The 27,296-nt window shown below is 39.5% G+C and overlaps 1 protein-coding gene across 1 annotated transcript in view; it reads left to right on the forward strand.

Annotated features, from left to right (window-relative positions):
* The window catches only part of lama2 (laminin, alpha 2), a 233,020-nt gene that overhangs the window by 42,300 nt on the left and 163,424 nt on the right, over positions 1 to 27,296 (forward strand). Inside the window, exons 2-4 of the mRNA XM_085248215.1 lie at positions 872 to 1,042; positions 4,167 to 4,279; positions 24,203 to 24,254. Of these exons, the coding sequence (XP_085104341.1) occupies positions 872 to 1,042; positions 4,167 to 4,279; positions 24,203 to 24,254 (336 nt within the window). The remainder of the gene's footprint in view (positions 1 to 871; positions 1,043 to 4,166; positions 4,280 to 24,202; positions 24,255 to 27,296) is intronic.

The following is a 27,296-nucleotide window of genomic DNA, read 5'->3' on the forward strand; positions in this document are numbered from 1 at the left end:
GGATTCCAAGAATATCCTGGAAAAAAATTGGAGGATTTTCCATAATGTATGTCCTCTCCTAGTTTACATTCTGTGGCTCCAGCAGTGAAAAATGTCCATGGTCAGAAAATGAAAGTTGCTTGAACAACATAATGCAAATGAACAGTTTTGAAACAAAAGTACAAAATTGCTCAAAGTCTGCACAGTGGAAAGCGTGCCAGAAAATATTCTGTCCATGCTTCTTTTATCAAAAGATAAAGTGATTACAGCCATTTCTATCTGTTGATGTTAAATGATGTTAACTGCTTTTGACTGCACTGAAAATACACCCAAATTAAATAGCTCGGATGATGCGAAACCCTTGCCCTCCCCCTCATGTTCCAGGCTAATTACTCATAACCTCAGTACAACAGAAATACAGGCATCATTTTGATTTGAAATACAAAACCTAAATGCAAATCAGGATGTGCTGTTCCTAACAACCCCCCACGGTAGCATTTGGCAATTGCCCACCTTTTATTTTATGCTTTGACTAAGAAATCCAGCCTGGCCTCATTTGAAGTGCTCTGAACGGACTTTGATGTGTGATTAACGAAGATCTGAATGCACAATAACATAGAACTTGCTTCGAAGTTATCATGTACTGTGTTCTTTTCTTTTTTAGATATGTTGAAAACGAGTGAACTAACTTTTGAAATATTGTAATTTTTTTATTGGATAGTTGATGTAGGTTTGCTTTTTATTTCAAATTTTTTAAGATATAAAAAAAAGTAGAAGGTATATGCAGGCATCAGTACTAATGCATAAAGCTCTTTAACTTTCAAAAGTTGCATCTGTATGCAATTATCCAATTACCCATGTCTGTTTTCTTTCTTTTTTTTTTCTTCCCCAGGTCTGTTTCCAGCTGTGTTGAATCTAGCGACTATGGCTAATATAACAACCAATGCTACCTGTGGTTCAACTGGTCCAGAAATGTTCTGCAAGCTTGTGGAGCACGTTCCAGGACAGCCTGTTAGAAATGCACAGTGTCGAATCTGCAACCAAAGGAGTGCAAATCCCATGGGTAAGGAAGAGTCACATCCACATGAGACTTATAGTCTTAGTGATTACAACAATTAATCATTTTACATTAGTTAATTAGACTATGATTGGCCAGATGTTAACCAATCATTTTGTCTAAAACGATAATTATAGAACAAAACGAGGAATCAATTGCAACATGACAAGACGACAATACAAAATTAGCCTGCACTCATTATTCAAGTAGTCTACCAGACTGTCATAATACAATGGATCAATAATTCAATTAACCGCTCAGCCAGTCAAATACCCAATCAGTTTGTCAGTGAAGCACTCCATCATTAACTAGTATCCAGTGATTAGTCAACAAACCAATTAGTCAGCCATCAGTCAGCCAGTTCATTGTTGGTGTTATTCATTAAATGGAGCCCATCCTTTTCTTTATTTTCTTATTGTATACTCTTACATTGGCGCATATTCATATAGTGATGGGCCATGGTTTAAAATAATGAGGTCAACGTGTATCCATAGTAGCCTAGTGCTTAGTCTTTAGCGTGCTCTCAACATGAGGTTTTAGAGCTTTGTTTTTTTTTAACTTGTGGCTCTTTTTGTCCTTTTGAGCAGATATCTTTAATTACATTTTAAATATATACCATCAAATCACAACAGCAGTTTCCTCAGTGCACTTTATATTGTAAGGTAGAGATGCTACAATACTACAAGGAGAACCAGGCTCAGCGGCTATCTGCCACAACAATCCTTAATATGTTCATTGACAGTGTGTTCAGTATGTTCAAATAACAACTAGCTGTATTTTGGTAGGGTATGTAGATCACTTCTTGGCTGTGTAAAGTGAGTTAAGGGGGGGTCAACCATCAGGTTGCCCAACATTCAGAAATGGCCCACTGCTTATAAAAGCACTAAAAGAGCAGTTGACAGTTGGTGGGTGAAATTTAAAAAAACCTCATTGCTGTTGCTTTGGTCCTTGTATTTTGTGTAGAAAACAATATATTGTCTGCAAACACTCACCAACTGCTTGCCAAGTAGTAGTAAAACTGAAAAGTGCAACTCAACATATTGGTTTTAGAGACTTGTAACAACTTTAGTTTGAAGGTCAACACTTGGCAAGTCGGCATCTTTTATGCAAACTATGGGTGATTACACCAACCTACTAGTAAACACAGAAATCACAAGGAGCTTTTTGGCGCAGGGCTCTCTTTGTGACTGATTTCAACAGAAAGCTCTAGCATCCACCAGCTGGTCTGGGAATTTTTTTTTTCTAGGACGTAGCTTCAGTTTTAAAATAAAGTTTATATGTCGTCATCTACAGGTAACTTTGTAAGAAAGCATTTACCCTAGGTCAGGGGTCAGCAACCTTTAGGACCCAAAGAGCCACTTGGACCTGGTTTCCACGCAAAAGAAAACACTGGGAGCCGCAAATACTTTTTGACATCTAAAATGAAGATAACACTGTATATATTGTTTTTTACCTTTATGCTTTGTGTGAACAACTAAGGTGTGTTGCTTATGAAATCCATGAAGTGCTACAGAGAAAGTTACATTTTATTTATGTAATTAACACATTTTGAAGAAATATAACAAAAGGAAAGACACCCAGCTGAACTAAAATGATCCATGTGGCAAACAAAAACTGTTGTGAGCCGCCACCCTTATATCGGCTTTGGGCTTTTGGAGCCTTGACCTGACTTTTAAAAAATAATTGGAAAAAAAGCACTATGCTGCTGAAAAATGAAAAATAGATATTTGCAAAATTCTGCCTAAATATGTATTTTACCATGTTAAGGTGTGTGGCGGGGCGTGGTCTGCAGCGCCGCTGCAGGGGAGGCGGACGCACCTGAGCGGCACCCGCAATCACGCCTCGCCGCCTTAACGTCTGTGCTATCTATGCTGTTGTTGGTGTATGTCGGGCTGTGGGCTGAAAAGCTACAGCCGGCTGTATGCGTACAGCAACCCTGTATGAAAAGTGGTCAACCAAGAGATGCTGAAAAACATGTTCATGCAAACATCGTCGGGTCTGCCGTGTTTACAATGGGACTTCTGCTCCTGAACCTCTGTGCACAGCGTCTGCAAATCGGGGCTGTACGAAGTCACTTTCATCTTTACGCAGGACTGTAAGCTGTCATCTGTGAGGCGTGAGCGGTGTTTGTTTTTAACATAGTTCACGGTGGAGCTGCTGACATAATGTGGATCCGAAGATCCATAATTGACCTACCTGGGATTAAAAATCTCGATAAATGCACGGCGTTTCTGCGGGTACACCGGCTCCCACGAGTGTGACGCTTATTTTGAACGATGAAAAAATAATAAAATATAATTTTATTTTTATATTTCAATATCACAATAATCTTCCAATTTAGAAGTACAAGTTAAAAAAAAGAACTAACATAAATAAAATACACTTCAGCTAAATACTTCTAATTTATTTTACCAAACCACGCCGAGCCACAGTATAAGTATAAGCCGCAGGTTGCCGACCCCTGCCCTAGGTGAATATTCATTTTCTATATCGTGGTTTTAGTGTTTTGTCCATTCTTTATTTGCTTTCTGTAAAATAATTTTCTTTACTGTGTTCTTCTAATGCCACACAGCAGGGTAGGAAAGAGCAAGATAAGTACAATACCTTTATTTTGTTATAGATCATTTCCATTACTTTTAACTGAAATGTCACAGGTAAGTAGCCAGATGACTGACAGGTGCCAGTCAAGCTGAAAAAACATGTCTGCTCTTAAAAACCTTCATTAACACACCTATAAGCACCAAAACGATTCTGCATATAGCGCATAAATAAAATGCTTGATTGTGACCTTTGCTTTATAATAAATTATAGTGGCGATGCATTTTTATCTTCCTGCTCTATTAAAACTGTTCTATAGACTTGTAATAGCACCCAGAAGAAGACTGTGCAAATGCACTGACATTTTTTCTTATTCAGAAGTGAAATCAAATATTACTAAATGGGAAGGAAATCTATTACTACTTCTTTTACGAGGTGGACAAATGTGCTTTTGATATCTGGCCTTGAACGTCTCAAATGCCAGGGTGGAGAAAAATTGTAGAGTACTACATTTTCACTTTAGAACAATGTAGAATGCAAGATGAAAATACCTGAGATATTTAAAATAAACTGTTTCTGTGTGTGCTTACAGAACATCATCCCGTAGAGTATGCCATAGATGGAACCAATCGTTGGTGGCAGAGTCCGTCGATAAAGAATGGAATGGAGTACCACTATGTGACAATCACACTGGACTTGAAACAGGTAGAAAACACACATTCATTATGAGTGAAACGCTGTTCACGTACTTTCACTGCATGCCTCTTTTCTGTTTTATTTATTTATTTGTATTGAACCGGGTTACTTGTCTTTATCAGCTTGCATCATCAAATTTAAGCATTGATTTTCTAAGGTACAAAGTCTTAGAATAACAAACGGGCAGCAGTTTCATCATTCGACAGATTCCTTTAGTGATGACACACGTGCATAATTCGCCAATATAGAAATAATGTCAGCAGACACCCAAGAACACACACAAGCACATATTATATAGGAGAAATGTACAACTTTTCCTCATTTTATACCTGATTGTCAGCACCCGGGGTACCAGAGACTAGGAGGTAGGAATCACAAGCCCTGATTTCTGTTTGCAGATACAGACGTAATAAAAGATGGTTGGGCTCACCTCGAAGTCACTCGCTGGTTGGCAAATCCAAATCATGTTACAAAGCCTTGAGTGTTTTCACCATCACTTTATGTTTTGAAATCAGATGTGACAAGCGAGGAGTGGATGTGAGTGTGAAAATGCATGCTTGTTGGCTAAAGACTTGTCAGTCACAAGTTTTCATCAAATGAACATTTCCTGGATCCTTTCTGATCTGACATTTCAACTCAATCACTCAATTAGTCATTAATTGAGTGACTGAGTACAAAAAGCCATCAGGAAGCCTGAGCTTGGGACTGTACCAGAGACTTGTGTAAGACCAGGAGGTACAGATAAGATTTTCTATATCTGTGTTTGTTTTTTGTTTCTAAATACTGTCTAGCTTTATATGTTGGAGAAGTGGAGGCAGGGTGGGATGCTTAAAGATGGCTGGTTTCAGATGCAGCATTAACTAAGGGGCTGCACCAGGGCTGGCATAAGCTTAAAATATTTTTTAATTGGGAATTATTCCTCCATTCTCTGTGAGGTTTCATTCATGTCATTTTCATTCTTTAAGGTAAATAACCACATGCTTGTAATTGCAATTACTGCATGTAAAATTGAAATCCTTATAAAATTAATAATTTACTAATTACTGCCCAACCTTTCATACTTAGCCCAAAACATGCAGCAATAAATGTATAGCTGTGACCCAATAATTCAGCTTTGTGACAGGTTTATTTATTTATTTATTTAGGACAGTGCATGTTAATGAACATAAATGTAAAAAAAAAAAAATTACATGAATGTAAACATGCCAGATTATAGCCAAGGGCAAATTTCCATCTGTTGTCCTTAAGCATAAAAAATAGACATAATAATTCATAAAAATTCATCATTCATTCATAATAAAAACTCCATCACCAAACTTACACATACACACCATTCTGTTCCCAAATAAAACATTAAAACTATACAACTCATACATGATCACACACTTGATTTGTCCATACCCAGTTTTTAACCTTTGCCTTAAACAAATTGAGTGTAGAGCATTCTCTAATGGGTTGAGGAAGACTGTTCCACAGATGGCCACCCTTGACAGAGAGGACGTTCTGCCCAAATGCTGTCTGTCTGTGGGGTATAAACAAGTCTCCTCGGATTGTAGCTCGAGTGGTCCTGTCTGAGCTTTCTTTATGCCAAATGAACTGCTTTAATGGTGGTGGAGCAAGGGAGTGTTAGACTTTATATATTAAACACACTCTTTTAAGTTTCACTAAGTTATTGAAGTTCAGTAATTTATGTTTTTAGGTTTGTGATGTGATATCAAACCGCTTTTTAAAAAAAAATGAATAAAGGGCAAAATCCTCTTTATCAAGGGGTATTTAAGGGGTATTCAATGTAGTCCAAGCAGAAATTCTAAGTACACAAATGCTCATGCATGTGTGCTATTGCAGCATGTTCATTCTCTGAAGGCGCACCTTCACTTGATGCCGCATCAGAAATGTGTCTTGTCAGTACAGTGGAACCCCGACTTACAAAATTAATTCGTTCCCGAGGGTCTTTCGTAAGTCGAAGCACCCATCGTGCGTTTTGACTGAGGCCATGCTGAACGATAGGCTATAGGCTAATCCTAACTAGAACAACAATACGTTGTTCAAGTGGAACAGCGAAGCGCAAGTACGGAAGCCAAGGGGTTGTCACTAGGGGTGGGTTTTGATAATCGATTTATCGATTAAAATAGATTCTGGCTTGGATAACGTGATATCGATTCATTAAAATCCTGAATCGATTTTTTAATATAAATTTATTTTACCTGAAACGCCAGAATCTCAGGTGAAACCTCACAAAATTTTAACAACCACCAAACAGCTAAAACAGTGAATGAGAGCAGGAACACGTGCACATAAATGTAAACACAAAGCACGGACCGCAGATCAGAATCAGTGAGATGTGGCTTTCTCACCCAATGGCACGGACACGGTCGGGGCTGAAAGCCGACAGCTCGCTGATTCTGATCTGTCGGCGGGTCCGCGCTTTGTGTTTACGCCCTTTTTGCGCTGATTCTAAAGCTGTTAGTTTTATCTCTCTCCAAACAATACTGACTGAACCAGCAGCAAAAGAAGCAGCAAACTATGCTTCACATAAACATTGTCATGGACTCCCTCTGACTTTTGGTGTTTTGCTTCCAACATGATAAAATCACACATCATGCACAGCTCTCTCTCTCTCTCTCTGTACTTCAAGAACAGTTTCCCGTCTATCCCCAAAATCTGTTTTCTGCATTATTCGCTTGCTTGTTACGCACAAGTCTACCGTTGTTTACAGCGCTGTCGGCCGCTGTTTTTTCCCTTTTACTTACTTCCGAAAAGAAAACCTAATTTCTGCTGTTCAATGGGCTTCAAATGCAAAACGCTTAGCTGTGTCTCTAATAAAACTGCTGTAACTTCAGAGGTAACGTTCATATGTTGATTAATCGTTTTCTTTCGTTTTTGATGTACTGCAGAATATTTTTATAAAATCCAGGCCAGGAAAATCACCTTCATGTTTTTCTGTGTTTTATCTTCAGCTACTTTGACACAAAGACATCTGCTGTGATGCTCACACCTTTCATAAAGTCTTGCGAGTGTCAGCTTCCATTTTATAGATACAAAAATATGTAAATGTACTGATCTGAATTATAATATTTCTGACTGTCTGAGGCAAAATTTCCCAGATACAAATCGAATTGAATCGAATCGTGGATCGAATCGTTTCGGGACCTTGTGAATCAGAATCGAATCGATTCTAGAAATCAGTGACGATACCCAGCCCTAGTTGTCACATGATTCGGAAGGCATTGTGGGCATTGTAGGCTCAGCCAATCAGAGCCAGTGGATTTTGTTACTCGGGCATTTTGCCGTAACATGGGCAAAAATATTGCTGTTCAGTGCCTTCGTGACTTGAATTTTTCGTGAAACGGGGTATTCGTAACTCGGGGTTCCACTGTATATAAACATCAATCCCTGTTTGCAATGTCCCTTTTTTTACACACTTTTTTCATTTGTTAAGGTTCATTTAACAGCTTCAGAATCATTATTTAATTGCTGTGTTGTATAAGTGTATTATACATTCAGACATACAGATATTTAAAAACTCTTACTAAAAGGAATATGTTTCACTAGACATGTATACCTTTTTTTTTTTTTTAATTTTCGCTCAGTTTACTTTTAGTTTTAGAAGTAATATTTAGCTTTTCCTAAATTGATTTATATGGAGATCCACAATCTCAGCTTTCCATTAGAATCAGACGTACTCACACAAATGCTTATTTTAATGAGTCAAATTCTTTTCATTTGCTTTCTGTTTGTGCACATATGATTGGATTCACACTGAGCGCAGATGCATTCAGCTGCCAGGTGCTTGATCCATCAAGCTCATCCCTTTTCTGCCACTGTGTTCCTTTTCCGTCAGGATGTTGCACGTACAAACACTGTCTTCCCAGAGCTACATTAACACCCTGTGCTGCATGCTGTCATGGTCAGCTTAGCTTGGATTTTATTTTCTCTGCAATTAAAGTGATTACTGCAGTTAGTCATTTAAAGGTGCGGTGTACAAAATGTGTCATTGATATGTCATCAGGGTTTTAAGCTACACAGAACTGTTTCAGTAGAGCTGGAATTAGTTAAACCAACTTTGCTATTAATCACTTCATAATCTTGTGTGCCACGCTTTAAATATTGGCTTCCATTTTTTACTTGGAAAGCTTGGCAGGAATCTCTGTGATTGAGTGGCTGTGTACTGGCATGGGCTGATTTAGGACATTTAGTTTAGTTTAGAAGTGTGATTAAATAGATAAGACTGCCAGATTGTAATTATATAGATGTTATGAGAATAAAAGTAATGAGAATAGAAGATTTAGTTTATGAGAATCCATGGCTTCATTAAGAGAAGTCAGTCAAAAATTGGTCTAAAAGTAAAAAAAAAAAAAAGAGATTAATTTTAGATGTCTAATAAAAACACCAATATTCATGAAAAAGCTGAAAACTAACTCGGGTTAACAATTTCTGATTTTCTGATCCCTATTTGACTTTATTAAGTATGTTTTTGATGTCAGCCGATCAAAATTCATACTTTACTATTATAGGGTTATGTAAAAAAATCCAGGTCTAGAAATTGTAACTCGCTCATCCCTTCTGGCGCCTGTTATAGTGGACTGGAAATATGTCTTTAAATTCATTTTAAACATATAAAGAAGAAACAGCAGTTAACCTCCAGCCTTTTTACACATCTAATGCATCCTTTTCTCTTTCTAATCCATGTGATGCGTTCATGGTGCAGATGTAAAGTTGCGGTTGTGATTCTGTCCTAAATCGAAGAAGAAAAATTAGAGTTATTTAAAAGTTGCATTTAAATACTTTACTAGGCAGTTTGCTACAGTTTAGTAGAGGCTGATTAAAGGTTAGTTCGGAGTTCTGAGGTGACGTTTGTAGTAATGTGCTAAGTTGGACTGATTCTGGACAGACTGTGGCGTTCATAGGTTATATTGAGGCCTTTCGTATGTAAGCTGATGATACTGATTAGATTCTGCATTATCTGCTGTCTAAGGATTGGGCTCAACCATGATACCTCATTTAACATCTGCTGAAATTTAAATCCAGGTAACTAAATCCATAAAGAGAAGTAAACCTCTGCAGCAGTGCAGGTCAGCTTGTCAGAGCCTAAACACAAAGAAAATCTACCAAAAAAGTTATTACATGACTTATTTCTAACTAGTTATTTAACCTCATGCCGCACTGCTCCACCTGATCTACAAAAGGCTGCAAAAGTGTAAAATGGAGCAGCAGAACTGTGGAATAAAAATAAATAATTAAATAAACAAGATAAAGTGAAAAGACAGACATGGAGCAGAGAAATTATGAAAATGATGATGACTGAAAAAGAATCTGTTAATTTAATGGCAGTACATTGCTCCAAAAATAATTGGATCACATGTTTTTCAAATGGAATTTAAAGTTTTTTGTTATAATAAAAATAAAGTAATTTTTATATGGCAACGTCTTGCAAATAATGTTTGTTTCAGTCAAATATATCCGGAGTTAATAAAATGGACTTGGGTTATTCAAATCAGTTAATAGTCTGGTGGTGACTGCTGTCTTGTGGCTCATTAAAATCAAACTGCTAACTAGCAGTGCTGTGCTCTATTCATAGAGGATATTTGTCATAACACTAATAGAAATTGCAGGTGGTGGTAGTAGATTTCACTTTTACTTCACAGGTAAACTGGACCCGTTTGACTGACAAAACATAATCAATGGGAAATCATCAAAGAACTGAAATTACAGCAACTAGCTGTATCCACAACAAGCAGAATAAAACCCTCCTAGTTGCCTTTTTTCAAATTTTAAGATTTCTATTCTAACATAATCCCACACGTTTAAGACAATGATGGATGAAAGTGGATGTGATGGAATGACCCTCACAGTTTAAAGTGTAGTTTGTTAAGCGAAATGACAACAAAAAAGTAGTGAAACAAACAAAAAGTAAGAGTTGAATACTAATGTCACATATGAATATTGTAGTATTTCTGGTCAGAGTCCTACTATTCATACTGAATTTAGAGCCACAAAGACAACTGCAACAAAGTGAGGCAAATGTGAAGAGTGCTTTTTCCTTTTCTTGCTTGCTCTTTTTTTCCTGAACGTAATTACAGCCCTGCACAGGAAGAAGAGTAACAGCCATCTTGAAATAATAATGACTTTAGGCCCATCAATCACACCTTTCACCACTGTGGTGCGTCTACTGAATAAATATTAAGGCTTCAGTGGTCTCACAAATACACACACGCACACACACCTGTCTCTGGAGTTGTCACGGGGGTGGAACGGACTCAGGCGCAGACTGAGGTAGCACAGTTCAACGACACTTTATTAATCACACTGGTGCGCTATATACACGTGAAGGGAGGGGGGAAACACCAGGGTCCCGGGGATCAATAGGCTGGGGAGACACTTCTTCGCACTCGCTCTGCTCCCTGTCCAAACAGTCTCCACACAAGCAGCTCAGCTCACTCTCCTACTCACGGGGTCCAGGGGTCACAAAAGGGCTGATCCAGGTAAACCTGTTTACACAGACGAGGGTAAGTCGAAGGCAAACACGGGAACAGTAGAATCGCAAGGAAGCCAGGAACCAGGGCACCCTGACGAAAAGTGGGCTACTGGAACAAGAAGGCATCGGTGGGCAAGAGACGAAAACAGGGCGTTGTTGGAATGCTACTACGCAAGTAACCCCGGCGGAAGGGGCTACATGAATAGGATGAGGGACCTATGGATTCTTCGATACCCAACATCCACAATGACGGCGAAACAACTAGTAGCTCAGTGTTCCAACATTCGAAAGAAGGGACTGCTCTCACAGCTAGAGATTGACGAGGTACAACACAAATGCTACGGCAAGGAGGAGTCAGGACGCCAGGTCAGGGGGGAGATATCATCACCCCCACCCGAGATTGGGTACATAGCCCCAAGTGCGATAGGAGAAGGATCGTTGAGTGCGAGAGGAACTGACCTGAAAAATAGGATCATGGCCAAGCTTGAAACCTGGATCCCCCGTAGCCGGTTACCAAGATTACGTGAAGTACCCTCAGAAGGTCTGCTAGATGATGTTAATGCAGCACTACGGGCAATACCTACAACCATGATTACCGACACTAACAAGCTGATCTACAATACGGCAGCAGTGATCAGTGAGATGCTTGGCTACAAGTTGAACAGCGACAAGGGGCAGTACCCTCCATGGAGAAGGAGGCTAGAGGGCAAGATCAAAGCAGCACTACGGGCAATACCTACAACCACGATTACCGACACTAACAAGCTGATCTACAATACGGCAGCAGTGATCAGTGAGATGCTTGGCTACAAGTTGAACTGCGACAAGGGGCAGTACCCTCCATGGAGAAGGAGGCTAGAGGGCAAGATCAAAGTAGCACGGAGGGAGGTTAGCCAACTAACGGAGTTGCAGAAAGGTGCGACAAATAAGGTGCCTAAGAAATACAGCAAGCTGTCCATACCTGAGGCCTTGGAAACTGCCAAGCAAAGACTCACAGCCTTGGCCAGCCGCTTGAGGAGGTACACCAGAGAGATAGAAGGCAGGAGAATAAACCAGCTGTTCTCCACAGAACCAGCAAAGGTGTACTCTCAGTGGCAAGGGAACAATAAGAGAACAGCACCACCAAGGCTGGAGACGGCGCAATACTGGAAGAGCATATGGGAGAAGGATGCAACCCATAACGGCAATGCTCAGTGGCTAGAGGATCTGAGGGCAGACCACAGCGACCTCCCTGAACAGGGTCCAGTAACCATCACAGTGGCAGATATCCAAGAAAGGGTCTCCAGTATGAAGAGTTGGACAGCACCAGGGCCCGACATGGTTCATGCCTACTGGCTGAAGAAGCTGACTGCACTCCACGAGCGTCTGGCAGCACAAATGAACCAGCTGCTAGTTAACGAGAGACACCCGGAATGGCTAACTGAAGGCCGGACGGTCCTGATCCCCAAGGACCCCAAGAAGGGACCGGTCCCCTCCAACTACCGACCAATAACCTGCCTCAGTACTACATGGAAGCTCCTGTCAGGCATCATATCGGCTAAGATGAACAGGCACATGGGTCAATACATGAGCGGGACACAGAAAGGAATTGGCAAGAATACCAGAGGCGCAAAACACCAGCTACTGGTAGACAGAACAATCAGCCGAGACTGCAAGACCAGACTGACCAACCTGTGCACTGCCTGGATTGATTACAAGAAGGCCTATGACTCAATGCCCCACAGCTGGATACTGGAATGCCTAGAATTGTACAAGATCAATGGGACCCTAAGAGCCTTCATCAGGAACTCAATGGGGATGTGGCGTACAACACTAGAGGCCAACTCCAAGCCCATAGCACAAGTCACCATCAAGTGCGGGATCTACCAAGGAGATGCTCTGTCCCCACTGCTGTTCTGTATAGGCCTGAACCCCCTCAGTGAGATCATTAACAAGACTGGCTACGGATACCGACTACGGAACGGAGCAGTTGTCAGCCACCTCCTGTACATGGATGACATCAAGCTGTATGCCAAGAGTGAACGAGACATCGATTCACTGATCCACACTACCAGGCTATACAGCAATGACATTGGAATGTCGTTCGGACTGGAGAAGTGTAGTCGGATGGTAACAAAGAGAGGGAAGGTAGTCAGAACTGAGGGGATTGAACTACCAGAAGGCAACATTGCAGACATAGAGGACAGTTACAAGTACTTGGGGATCCCGCAGGCGAATGGGAACCATGAAGAGGCCGCTAGAAAAGCTGCAACCACCAAGTACCTGCAGAGGGTCAGGCAAGTCCTGACGAGTCAGCTGAATGGTAAGAACAAGATCCGGGCCATCAACACGTACGCCCTGCCCGTGATCAGGTACCCTGCTGGGGTAATAGGCTGGCCAAAGGAGGAGATAGAAGCCACTGACATAAAGACAAGAAAGCTCCTTACCATGCATGGAGGGTTTCACCCCAAGTCCAGCACCCTGAGGCTGTACGCTAAGCGGAAGGAAGGGGGCCGGGGACTGGTGAGTGTCAGCACCACAGTCCAGGATGAGACAAGGAACATCCAAGAATACATTGGGAAGATGGCCCCAACTGACCGAGTGCTCAGTGAATACCTCAGGCAGCAGAAACCCAAGAAAGAGGAGGGAGACGAGGAACCATCATGGAAGGACAGGCCCCTGCACGGTATGTACCACCGGCAGATAGAGGAGGTGGCTGATATCCAGAAATACTACCAGTGGCTGGACAAAGCTGGACTGAAAGACAGCACAGAGGCACTAATCATGGCAGCACAAGAACAAGCTCTGAGCACAAGATCCATAGAGGCTGGGGTCTATCACACCAGGCAAGACCCCAGGTGCAGGCTGTGTAAAGATGCCCCAGAGACAATCCAGCACATAACAGCAGGGTGCAAGATGCTAGCAGGCAAGGCATACATGGAACGCCATAACCAAGTGGCCGGCATAGTGTACAGGAACATCTGTGCCGAGTATAATCTGGAAGTCCCGAGGTCAAAATGGGAGATGCCCCCAAGGGTGGTGGAGAATGACCGAGCTAAGATCCTGTGGGACTTCCAGATACAGACGGACAAAATGGTGGTGGCTAACCAACCGGACATAGTGGTGGTAGACAAACAGAAGAAGACGGCCGTAGTGATCGATGTAGCGGTTCCGAATGACAGCAATATCAGGAAGAAGGAACACGAGAAGCTGGAGAAATACCAAGGGCTCAGAGAAGAGCTCGAGAGGATGTGGAGGGTGAAGGTAACGGTGGTCCCCGTGGTAATCGGAGCACTAGGTGCGGTGACTCCCAAGCTAGGCGAGTGGCTCCAGCAGATTCCGGGAACAACATCGGAGATCTCCGTCCAGAAGAGCGCAGTCCTGGGAACAGCTAAGATACTGCGCAGGACCCTCAAGCTCCCAGGCCTCTGGTAGAGGACCCGAGCTTGAAGGATAAACCGCCCGCAGGGGCGTGCTGGGTGTTATATATACATACATATATATATACATACACACATATATATATATATATATATATATATATATATATATATATATATATATACACACACACACACACACACACATATATTGTCATGGTCCTGCGACCATGACTCAGTGACTTTATGTTTATGTTCTTTATTGTTATTACTTTCATTATTATTCATGGCTGTTTTGGGATGGTTTGTGTTTGGGATTTTAGACACTGGGTTCTGGGTTTGTGCTCCCTCTGTTGGTCCCTGGTGTTAGTGTTCCCCTGTCTCGTCAGGTTAATCAGGTCCAGCTGTTTCCCCCACCTGTGTGTGATTTCCCAGTGTCTCTTCGTGTACTTATAGTGTGTGATTTCCTCTGCTCCTCGTCGCGTCGTCTGTGTTCATACCTGGTGTAATCCCCTGCGTGCTCTCCCTGCTGTTCTCCCTTCATGCTCAGGTTTGCTATTTCTTTGTGTAGTTTCTCCCAGTTAGTTCATCCTTAGTTCTGTTTTACCATCCCCACTTTATATTGGATATTATCAATAAATCACCCTCACACCTGAATAAGTGCTGCGTTTTGAGTCCTCCTTCCGCTCTCCACATGGCCGCTGCCCCGGACCGTGACATATATATATATATATACATGCATGCATACATACATACATACATACATACATACATACATACATACATACATACATACATACATACATACATACATATATATATATACACACACACATATATATGCTTTTATATGTATTATTTTGCAGCATAATAGTATCATTATCACATCTTAAAATATCTAAAAAGCTTATGTAAGGAGCTTAGATTACCAATGAGTGAGACTGCAAGGTCATCTTACCGGTAATGTGATTTGGATGTCCCAGCTCGTCCACTGACTCCAAAGGGTTAATGTTAAATTCTTATTATTTAAAATATGTCAAATTTACATCTTAACGTCTTGATAAATTACTTATTTGTTATTGGTGCTATTATTGTAGGATTGGGTGAAAATGATCCACCATGGTAGTTCTAAAAGGCTTTTTATTTTCTTGTTCTAACCAATCTGTCTTCACCCACTGACGATCCCACAGGGGGTTTTGTTATTCTGTCCAAGAGGTTTCTAACCACTTGGCATCAGATATGACTGTGCCTGTGGTGTCAAATTGATATGCCAATAGACACCTTGAGTGTTCCTCTGCAACACTACAGCATTTGACTGAATGGGAGTATTCTGTTTGGTGCCCTCCATCCATTCACTTCCACTTATCCTTTTCAGGGTCGCGGGGGGCACTGGAGCCTATCCCAGCTGTCATAGGGCGAGAGGCGGGGTACACCCTGGACAGGTCGCCAGTCTGTCGCAGGGCCAACACACAGAGACAGACAACCATTCGCACTCACTTTCACTCGCACATTCACACCTAGTGGCAATTTGGATTATCCAATTAACCTATCCCCACAAGTTGCATGTCTTTGGACTGTTTGGTGCCCTGGGATTGAAAAAGAGTATCAGCCCATGCCAGTATTTTTTAATTTTGCATGACTGTAGATACCAGTAACATCTCGACCTGATTTAATTTTGTTGAAAGTCAGGCTCAAAGTCAAGGTCAAGGTCACAACAAATGTGAAGATCAATAAAAACGTTATATTACCAACTGTTTTTTATGGATCGTCGTCAAACTTCACAACAATGCCACTGGGGGACATGAGTATATACATTAACTAATTTTTTGACCTTGAACTTAACTGTTAGCGCTAAAGGTCAAAGTTTACCTTGGAAAAAAATTTTAAGAAAGCATATTGAATAATATATTATATGAAAGGGCATGGAGCAATGCCCTACAGCATCACAGTGATGTCATAACAGGCGGACTTCATTGTACTGTAGTACAAACAGACTAATGTCAGCTTGTTGTAAAAAAAACATCATAAAACATCAAAGTTTTAATATAGCCTTTGTACTTCGGGGGGAGTTGCACTATCTGAGTGCTCTTGTTGATTTTGAATTCATGATTTTAGAGAGTAAAGTAAGTGATACGAGTGTCAGTCAGTCTCAATGATTACTAATGTTTTTAGTATTTTCAGAATTGAAAATTTGCATTCTCATGAACCTGAGACTTTTAGGTCAGTTGAATATTTGAAACTTCTTTATTCTCCTATTTAAATAATGGCTTTTGTATTAATTACAGCAATAGTACATTCCATCTATGCTGCAGACGTTGACTACAAATTAAACGTGGTTAATTTTTTGTTAATGCATATGTGTGAATGTGCTTCATTGTATGCGTGACGCTCGATCAAACCAACAGAAAGCTATTTACTCTCCAGTGCACTGAATTTCCTCTGCGACCGCAGTCATTTCACTCGGAAAATGACAGTGGGCTTGTGTGTGTTGTTATCGTCTGTGACATCACCACTCTCATTTCCTCTCTTGTTATTGTTGAGACTCTCTGGACAGAAAGACTAAATAATGAGAGAGTGGGAGCTGAGGGTCTATGTGCTTCACTCCGTGTGTGAAGCAGACAGTTGATGTCTGTGTATGTTCTTCATTATTTTTAGATAAATTCTTGAATCATATCCGTGCGTGAAGATGCATCAGACTTGACAATACACTAAAAGCCATCCGCAGAGATTCTGGAGAGTGGCTTGAGAATAATTTCTAACTTTGCAAAAATAAACATTTTTTGGGGGGGGGGCTTTCATTAGTTTTGAGGTTTAATTTACTTTTTAAAGATTAAAAAATCAAATCCCTTTTTTTTACTGTATCATTGGAGTATTGCAACTCCAGTTTTTCATGCCAAACTAAGAGCTTTCTGGCCATGCATCGCTGGTGTATAAAACTCTGAATTGCAGTTGGCATAACTAATAAAATACATTTAGACTAAGAGATGTCTTAGGACTATTTTACCATGAGTGGATATGCTTGTCTTGCAGTCCCAACATTTTAAAATCATTGTAAGACAGTTAAATGCAATACATACTTACTCTACAATACTGAACTATTGGGTCATGCAAAAAGACAGAAATGCATGTGAAGTAATACAAGTACGCAGAGAAAGTTGCAAAATGTGAATGCATTGGAGTCGTAACATGATTGGGTGTCAAATAAGGAGCGTAGGCTTTATCATATCCATCAAAAGTTGTCAGAGACTGTATGGGCTAATAGTTTAGCAGATAAGAATCTATTTTCTCAATATTAATTTGCAAACATTTTAGAGATTTTATCATCTACAGAACAAAATGTTATTGAAGCACTGATAATCTGTATGGAAATCTCAGTGTGGAAGGGACACAGCTGGAAACCAATATTGAATGGCTGTGATCTTCTTAAAGCCATGATCTCTAATCTAATTTACTTCATGGGCTCAGAAACACTTCTGAAAATCATTCAGTCAGTGAAAATGCACAGCAAAACTCCACCATACAGACAAAAAAATCAAGTAACAAAAAACATATCAACAATTTGAGAAACACATCTTTCCTTCACTGTGACTTTACTCATATAAACTGGACTCAATTTGAAGTGTACAACTATTACATCATTAATATAATAATTATTATAATATTATTAACATTTTTTTTTCAATTATGGACACAGCATTGTGCTGCCAAAAGAAAAGAGACTCTGGATTTTCACCAGTGCACCTGTGCAGTAGTGCATATGGCATATATGCAAATTAAACACTAATAAGAAACAAAATATCAATGTTTTGGAGGAACACAGGCTACCATCTAGGGTTCCTTTTTCAAGGAATGCTTTCTCATTTCAAGAAGACAGTGCTGAAATAATTTAAAAATAGCATGGCTCCATGCAAAAAGTTGTCCTGTTGCCACACTGGTCTACCTGCAGTCCAGATGTGCCACCCTATGTAATGTTTTATGAAGCGAAGAGTAAAACCAAAGGTTTGCTGAACAGCTGAGATCCTGTATTAAACAAAAAAAGGAAAACTTTGTGCTTTCTAAACTGCTGCAGTTGGTCTCCACAGTTTGCAAAGGCTTTGTGTTGTTGAAGAAGAGGTGATGCAACACAGTGGTAAACATGCTTCTGACCTAACACGAGCTAAACATATTGCTAGTATCAAAATGAATATGAAAAATACAAAAAAAATACTGTGGTCACTTTATGTTACCTTCTTATTTTAGTCAGTACCCTAAGAACGCTGAATTAATTATATTTTTTGCTTTTCCCACCACATTTTACACAAAGTCACACCATTGTTGATTCAAAATTTGATGTGTTAAATGCGTATTTCTTTCTTTAAGCGATACAGACAAACTTGTTTAGCTTTTCAAAAATAACAAACATAAAAAATGATGTAGTCAGAACTTTTAGTGCCAACAAAAATCATAACTAAGAGGACGTAAATGAAACATCTGCTGTACCCAATAAAAGTTTGCTGGTTTAATGTCTGACAGTAGCTTGGGCCAAAGCAAGAATGTGGGAGATTGCAGCATCTGGTGTTTTGTGTAGAGTAAAGCCTATTTAAAAGCTTAGGGCCAAATTACGATCCAGTCTGTGAGTGAGCGTGTTAGTGTATAAAGGCATTTCATTTGTATGTGCAAGTGTGTTTTGAGCAGTTCAGGCAGAGTGACAGACTTAAACAGAATGGATTTCAAAAGGCTGTTACACAGCCGGGCATTCCTCTGTCTTATCTCGAGGCCCGTGTTTGTGTATACTGCTGCCGCTTCGCTGTTCAAATCTATGTGAAAAACAATATTTTTTTTGTATTTCTTGTTGGGGTGTTTTTTTTCTGCAGTTTGCTCAAATATCAGAGTCCTGTAACTTATTTGCTGCAGGACTGGCGAGACTTTTTTTTCTGGTACATTCAAAAATATGTTCTCAAATTGTTTTTAGTGGAAAAGCACAAAAATGTGAAAAACAAGTGAATGGTTCCACTGATTATTTGCAGCTTGTTTGCCTGCATTTAGTTTGGCAGTAAAGGATGCTGGATGATTCACACCATTTTGAACCGGACCAACAGCTACATTATTAGTCCTGTGAGATGTTAACACATTTTCATTTGAAGTGACAGTAAATCTTCGTACTAGTTTCTCTCATGACATATCCACCTGTGTGTTTATGTCTGGGGGGAAAAAACAAAACTACAATAACAACAACAACAAAGCACCTTTTGCTATTTACATTTTGGGGTCACTATCTTGTTCTGACCTCATCTCACTTTGTTTCTGGTCAGGCTCTGTTTTTGTGCACTGGAACTGACTGGAGTACTAACAGGAACTGGAGGCTGATGCCAGTGTATCAGGCCAGAGAGATTTTAACACGTTTCCATGTGAATGACCTGTAAACGCCAGCTGTTCTGTAAAACCGCTGTAACTATGTGTCCAAATCACACTGAGACAAAATGGATTCTTCACAGGCTATTTAATTGTAGGCAACCTAGCCACACTGGATACGGGGCTTAAGTGGCCCGATTGAGCATTAAAATAAACATTTTAAGTGCTCAGTTGGCTGTAACGCTGAAATATCTGCCAAAAGCCAGTTCCTGGCATATCATGATGATTTTCTGTCAAGTATGTAATGGCAGCAATGGAATACATGAGAGCTATTTGGAAATGAATTTATATTTTTCTGAGTTTTTCATTTAAAAAAAAAAAGATTTCTATGAGATCTAGATATATGTGCGAATGTTGTAAACTTTAAAGACACTTTTTTATTGTGTTTTTATTTACGTCAACTCTGAAATCTTGTCACTTTTATCTGAAGCAATGTGCAATGTAAAATTAAAATGATTCAGAAGTTTATTTTTGAGTCAAAGAATTATTCATCGGTCCAAAAAACAAATACGATTTTCCACTTCACCTGGGGAACAAATGACTCACCGTTTCACTTTTTAACTTTTTATAAACTCAAACAAAACACAGAGCACACAGATTCTCTCGCAAAAGTAAAAGCTGTTAAATTTTATACTTTTTAATTGCACAAGAGCACCGTCTGTCTGTGCATTAACATGTTGGAACGTTTAAGGCTTCAGCACCAGTATCAAACCATTTATTTTTAAATGGTATCAGTAAAAATTTGTAACGTCATTGAATTAACATGTGATTATTTCAGTGTCAATTTCACTAAACACACATGGGCCTGATTACTGGCAGAGCTGTTGAATCCAGAAATCACATAAATAGAACCTGTCTGACGAAAGTGAAGCAAGCTAAAAGATCTCAAAAAGCAACACAACTTGCTACAATCTAAAGAAACACCTGAGAAATAAAGTCACTGACATCTATCCGCCTGGAAAGGGTTACAAAGCAATTTCTAAGACCTTAGGACTCCAATAAATCAAGGTGAGAGCCATTATACACAAATGGAGAAAATTTGGAACAGTGGTGATGCTTCCCAGGAGTGACTGGCCTACCAAAATTACTCCAAGAGTGCAATGACTCATCCAGGAGGTCAAAAAAGAACCCAGAACAAGATTAAAGAACCACAGGCTTCACATATCCCAGTTAAAGTCAGAGTTCATCAAAAATAAGTATGCAAAAATGGCTTCCATCGGAGAGTTTTAAGACAAAAACCACTGCTGAGCAAATAGTACACAAAGGCTTGTCTCACATTTGCCAAAAAACATCTTAATGATCCCCAAGACATCTGGGAAAATGTTCTGTGGACCAATGAGACAACTTTTTAGAAGGTTTGAGTCCTGTAACATCCAGCATAAAACTAACACAGTATTTTAGAAAAGGAACATCATAGCAACAGTGGTAGTTTGAAGGTCTGGGGTTGTTCTGCTGCGTCAGGGGACCTGGATGTCTTGCTGTGGTAAATGGAACCAACCTGCTGTATACCAAAACATCCTGAAGGTGAATATCCAGCCATCTGTTCGTGACCTCAAGTTGAAGCGTACTTTGGCACTTTAGATCGAAAACACACCAATTTTACCTCTGAATGGCCTAAGAAAATCAAAATGAATGAACCGGCTTTTTAAGATCATGCCACAGCATCTCAATCGAATTCAGGTCAGGCCTTTGGAGTGGCCGAGTCAAAGTCCTGACCTGAATCTGATTGATGTGCTTGATGGCATGATCTTAAAAAGCCGGTTCAACCTTGAAAACTCTCCAATGTGGTTGAATTAAAACAATTCTGCAAAGATGATTGTGCAAAATTTCCTCCATAGTGCTGAAGAAGACTCATTTACAGTTATTTATAGTCATTTATATAGGTTTGGGACATTTTTTCACACAGTGCCATGTTGGTTTTGTTTTTTCCCCCTTAATAATTAACCGCATCATTTAGAAACTGCATTTGCATTAGCTTTGTCTAATATTTAAATTTGTGTGTTTTGGGGTTGGGTGGGGTGGGGGTGTGTGGGGGGGACTGGTCAGGTCTCCAGTCTGGCATTGGGCTAACACAGAGAGACAGACAACAAGCCACAACATATTGACAGAGATACCCACCCAGACATGGGGAGAACATAGAAACTCAACCCAGAAAGAAAGATCCCTCTAAGGTGGCGGATTTAAACCCAGAACCTTCGTCCTGGGAGGTGGCAGTGCTAAGCACCATGCCACTATTTGGATCAGAGTAGAACATTATGCTGTAAAACTCCTTTCAGCTGCTACATTATTCAGTAAGGGTTGCCACAGTAGAAGAATATGCATATTTGATTTGGTAAAGATTTCAGATGCCCCTCCTGACAGGAATCCTTTCTCCCTGAGAGACTTTTGTCTCTTGTCCCAGTCTTGAATCAAGGACTTTTCTGTGTTAGGTGAATGTGTTAACCACTACCATATGGAACCGCTAACTGACAGAGTAAATATTTGAAGCTAAAATTCAATTAATAATTAATAATAATTATGCTGCAAAGAATAAAAATAAGTTTTGGTTCACAAGATAGACCAGATAGATAAAATAGACATGACGTTAACATTGCTGGACTGTACTTTAAGTGGGGTGACAAATACAATGGTATTGAAAGGCAGTAACTCTGTAGTAATACCACCACATTTTATTTTTGTTCAAAAATTTCAATTTCTTTTTTCTTTCATTTGGTGATGCACTTTTTTATCCATTGAGAATGTTTTGTTTGCTTCATTTTAAGTTGGAAATAACAAGGTCTCATGCAAAACCTGATGAAACTCGCTGACACCCTGCTACTTTGAGCTTATAGTTCTTGCACTATAAAGGAAAAAATAAATAAATAAATGTTTGAGCTGAGAATCTATCCAATTAAACTTTATACTTATATGGGCTCTACATAAATGTATTTATCTGACATTAAATTAAATTTCATGCCTATGAGATTCACATTTATTCAACAGCTCTCTTATATTTTGCAGGATGGTTATTGGTTTGTTTATTTGTTGATGCTGTGTTGAGCTCCAGAGGCTGCAAAAAATCTCTTGTCTGATCCACATTTGATCAAAACCTAGACTATGACACAATGCAACCCTGGGTGCGCGCGCACACACATAGACACAGAGTGCATTAGTTAGTGGTGTTGATCTATGTTTAGCTGCTGGAGCTGCCTAGCTGTCCCAAAGTTGTCACCATATTACAAGTTACCCCTGAAATCACTCCTTTTCACATACACACACACATGCACACATACACACCATCCCGTTCTCAGTAAGTAACAGTGACTCTTTGTAGGAGGCTTGAATAACTGCTATAGGGTTACTTAAATGACACAATCTCTCGCTCTCTCTTGCCCTCCCTCTCTTTTGCTCTCTCTCTCTCACACACACACACACACACACACACACACACACACACACACACACACACACACGCTTTTTCCCTATTCTAATTGCTGCAATGTGACACTTCTTCCCACATCTGAGAAGAAAGGCCGATGAGCTTGCATAGAGAAAGGAAGCACAGCCTGGTGAAGATAGTTCAAGCAAGCATTTGACCTAAATCTGAATTTCGCATATACAGTACATTTTTATACCTGTCTATAGTGAGCTGACCTTTTATCTTGCTGAGCGAATCTGGAATTGTTTTTTTTTTTAAATCATAATAAAATATTTTATTTCTATTTTATAAATACAAAAAGTCGGGCAAAACTGGACAACAACATTCAGTGACTGAAAAATAAAAACCTTTTAGTTTGGTGGGGGTTTTTTTGGTTTATTGTGGTTGTCTAGCTTAAAGTTACCACGAAACCGGCTTACTGTAAGCGCTGGTTTGCATATATATTTTCATATATTTTGAAATTACTATAGCAGCAAATAAGCATTGGCTTTAAGCACATGAGAAACTCATGCTCCCTTTGTGTGAGTTTTAATCTGAGTTTCCCTCTTTACTGTTTTTGGCAATCGGTACAGCTGGCGTGTTCGTGCATGTAAGCCTCTCCCTAACACCTGCAATCTACTGCACTGCACTGTAAAAGCAACAAGGGCAAAGTGCAGTCCTGAGCATTCAGTTACCCAATTTATGTGCGCTTTATTTTTTAATTTTCACTTGTTAAACTCCGCAGTGAGAGTTTTGCTGCCCTCCTCTGCTCCATGTTTCACCATCGAGCAGAGCAGGGGAGAAATTAAGGAAATGAAGATAATTTGACCCAAAATAAGGAGAACTTGATACACTACTGCAAGTGCTAAAAAAGCTCCCCAGCAAGTGTTAATATGTGTTAACATGTTAACGCCTTCTAAGATATTAATGCAATAAATTAAAGGGAGAGAAGCTGACAGGAAGACTGTGTGATGAGTAGACGTGTGTGTTATTTGACAGTGTGGTCTAATGGATTTCATTTTCTCTATGAATTTTTTTACTTTTTGCTCATCTGTAGGCACAGGCATGCACAACTTTTGTTAATTTTGGGGAAATATTGAATGTCATATATTTGTTACAGTGAAGCAAGAAAAAAGCTGAAAAGAACTGAATTTTCAGTCTGAGATACAGTAACATTTTATTTATTCACATATCCCTGTTAAAGATTTCTAATATTGGACTGCTCTGTATTAAGGCTTAAAACAGTGAAAAAATTGTGTAATTGTTAAAACCAAGGTATGATGTGAATTTTTTCTGTGTGCATCTTTCAGGTTTTTCAGATCGCCTATGTGATAATAAAGGCAGCCAACTCACCTCGCCCAGGTATGCGTTCAATTATAAAAATGTTATTTTATCAGTCTCATACTGCTGGAAGTGTTAATATTTTTGCTTTGATTCATTTTAAGGAGAGGACTGTGACTAATGCGCAGGGTTCGTCTTAGGAGCATTAATCATCAAGCTAATGATCATCCCACAGAGAAGCCTTCATATAATGGAAGACAGAGGTGTGGACTCGAGTCACATGACTTGGACTCGAGTCAGACTCGAGTCATTAATTTTATGACTTTAGACTTGACTTGAAAAAATGTTCTAAGACTTGTGACTTGACTTGGACTTTTACACCAATGACTTGGGACTTGAATTGGACTTGAACCGGTTTACTTGAAAAGACTTGATATTTTACCCCAAATATAAAATTTAACATGCATATTATATAGAGATTGAAAATGTGACGTCATTCACGGGTAGAACCGCAAGGGATTCTGGGAACTCGTGGCAAGCGGTACTAGCGCACGCAGGCTTTCAATTGAAATCAGTCACACAGCGATAAAAAGAAACACAAAAATGTCAAGAAGCCGTTGTATTATTAACTACAATAGCCGGTCGCATGACAGCCACGGGAAGCCGACGGGTAAAGAGATCGGTTGTTATCGGATTACGTCGTTGAAGAGAAATTGTTCGAGCCATGTTTCCGAAGTAACAAAGACGCGACTGGATTGCAGCCATTCAAAGATCAAATATAACGTCCCAGAACACTCCAGCTCACAGGTTAGTCTGCTCCAAGCATTTACACAAAGGTCAGTCTGCTGTTGTAGTTAATGCGTCATTTTCATAACATAATTGGTGATATAGGTTACAAGCAAGTCTGGCGCTGAACAGAAATTGTCGCGCTATGCTCCTTTGTTTATTGTGCATAAATAGTGAATTGTCCTGACAGAATATTGCGTTTCGCTTCTGTTATTATGGTACATTGACAAAAACATATACTTTTATTCACAGAATAAAACAGGTTTTTTGTATCACTAATTGCCCGGTACGATTACAGCATCCAATATTATTGTCACTGCTACATTTCTGTGATGGGTACCAGAAATTATTTCCACTACTAATTAATTACCGTTAAGCTCAAAGGTTATATTAATAAACGGTTAAGGAATGTGTATTTATGACGACGATTTGTGAGACTGGTAAACTTATGATACGTACGATGGTCTTTCGTTCTACACGGTGCATTTCAAGGTCCTGTACCCATCCGTCGGTAAACTGTACCTGGGCTTGTTGCAGTGACCGGAAGTTACTAAACTTCACGAGTGTATGCACTCACAAGAACCGTATAATTATAAATATGCATATAAATATGCTACAATGAGATAGCTGACTTCATCTAACTAGCAAATGTTGTCCAGGCTACGTTGGTGATACAGTTTTTTTTTAATGTGTATGATATTTTTGTCATGCGATTTTAAAGCCGGTCCTACAACCGCATCCAAGAATAACATGCAGCTTATCTCAGAACTGTCGGTGAAAATTATTCTTGGAGCTAGGTTTAATTGAGCTGCATTTTAAAGAGGTGCAATTTCACAATTTGTGTATATTTTCTAAGTTCACTATTTTGTCATGTGTTGAGAAAAACACAGATTTAAAAATTACATGGTCTAATATTTACATTTAGCATAACTGCAACATTATTTTTTCGTTTTTTTTTTTAAAGACTCGAAAGGACTTGAAATTCAAAATTTCAGACTTGTGACTTGACTCGGACTTTTACACCAGTGACTTGAGACTCGACTCTGACTTGCCTGACATTACTTGAGACTTGACTTGAGACTTGAGGATAAAGACTTGAGACTTACTTGAGACTTGCAAAACAATGACTTGGTCCCACCTCTGATGGAAGACTCCATTCAATCAAATGGATCTTTAGCTCAGCGATTAACAATACTGATGTGAAACAACAAACTAGCACGTTAAAGTAAAATGGCAGTGGAAGGTTTAAATATGTTGAAAAGTAATCTAGAAAAAGACAAAACAGTTGAATTCCTATGGAATTACTATGTTCTTGGCAAACAGTGCTATCCATTATGGCCACATCTCCATTTGATTTCGTCAAAGGACATTGTTCCACAAGTCTTGTGGTTTGTTCAGATGCAACTTTGCAAACCTAAGCCATGTTACAATGTTCTTGTAGCATTGTACTTCCAGACAAGTGCTACTTATTGAGTCTTTCTCTAAATCAGGGGTGGGAACTGCAGGCCTCAAGGGCCAGAGTCCTGCAGGTTTAAGATATCACCCTGGGTCAGCTCACCTGAATCAAATGATTAGTTCATTACCAGGCCTCTGGAGAACTTGATGACATGCTGAGGAGGTAATTTAGCCATTTAAATCAGCTGTGTTGGATCAAGGACACATCTAAAACCTGCAGGACACCCCTGCTCTGTACTGTCATGATCTTTACCATTAAACATGTTAACTGAGGCCTGTAGAGTCTTTGTCAGATCTTGGTTTTTCTTTATAGTTTTTAAGAGGACTGCACGATCTGACCTTGGTGGGAATTTACAGAGTTGTCTGGTCTGTGGCATCGTGTTAACACAGACCCAAATCCATCCAGATCCAGACCATCTGCTTAATAGAAGTGGTCACGCTTGCTGATTATCAGTTAATCAAATATATTTCATTAGCAGCACCTGTCTGTTACTTACCCTAATTAATTCCTATGGAAATAGTAAAGGTGAACCTAATTTTTGACAGTATTGCAGAAAGCAATGTGAAAAACCTGCTTTTTCACATGACTCTATATAATGGAGGGATGTGGTGCTTACATGATAAAATAAGCAATTATAATGGGCAAAAATAAAGTTGATGTTCTAGCTAGTTCACACAGAAACACAATAAACAAAAAATAATAAAGATGATGGAAATTATGAGTGCATGTTTGTTTGATTTTTCTGTTGTTGTCTTCACAGTTGTTTTTTTTTTTTCGTTCAGCAGGACTCACTTTACTTTGCATTTAATCAATCCAGAATACCACAGTTAAATATGAAACTGAATGTTTTGTCAATTTTCTATGTATATTAAGCAGCGTGA

The sequence above is a fragment of the Mchenga conophoros genome, linkage group LG15 (assembly GCF_057382185.1).
Source record: "Mchenga conophoros isolate Kocher_MC1m ecotype Shallow Benthic linkage group LG15, M_conophoros_male_GT1.1, whole genome shotgun sequence".
Classification (NCBI taxonomy): domain Eukaryota; kingdom Metazoa; phylum Chordata; class Actinopteri; order Cichliformes; family Cichlidae; genus Mchenga; species Mchenga conophoros.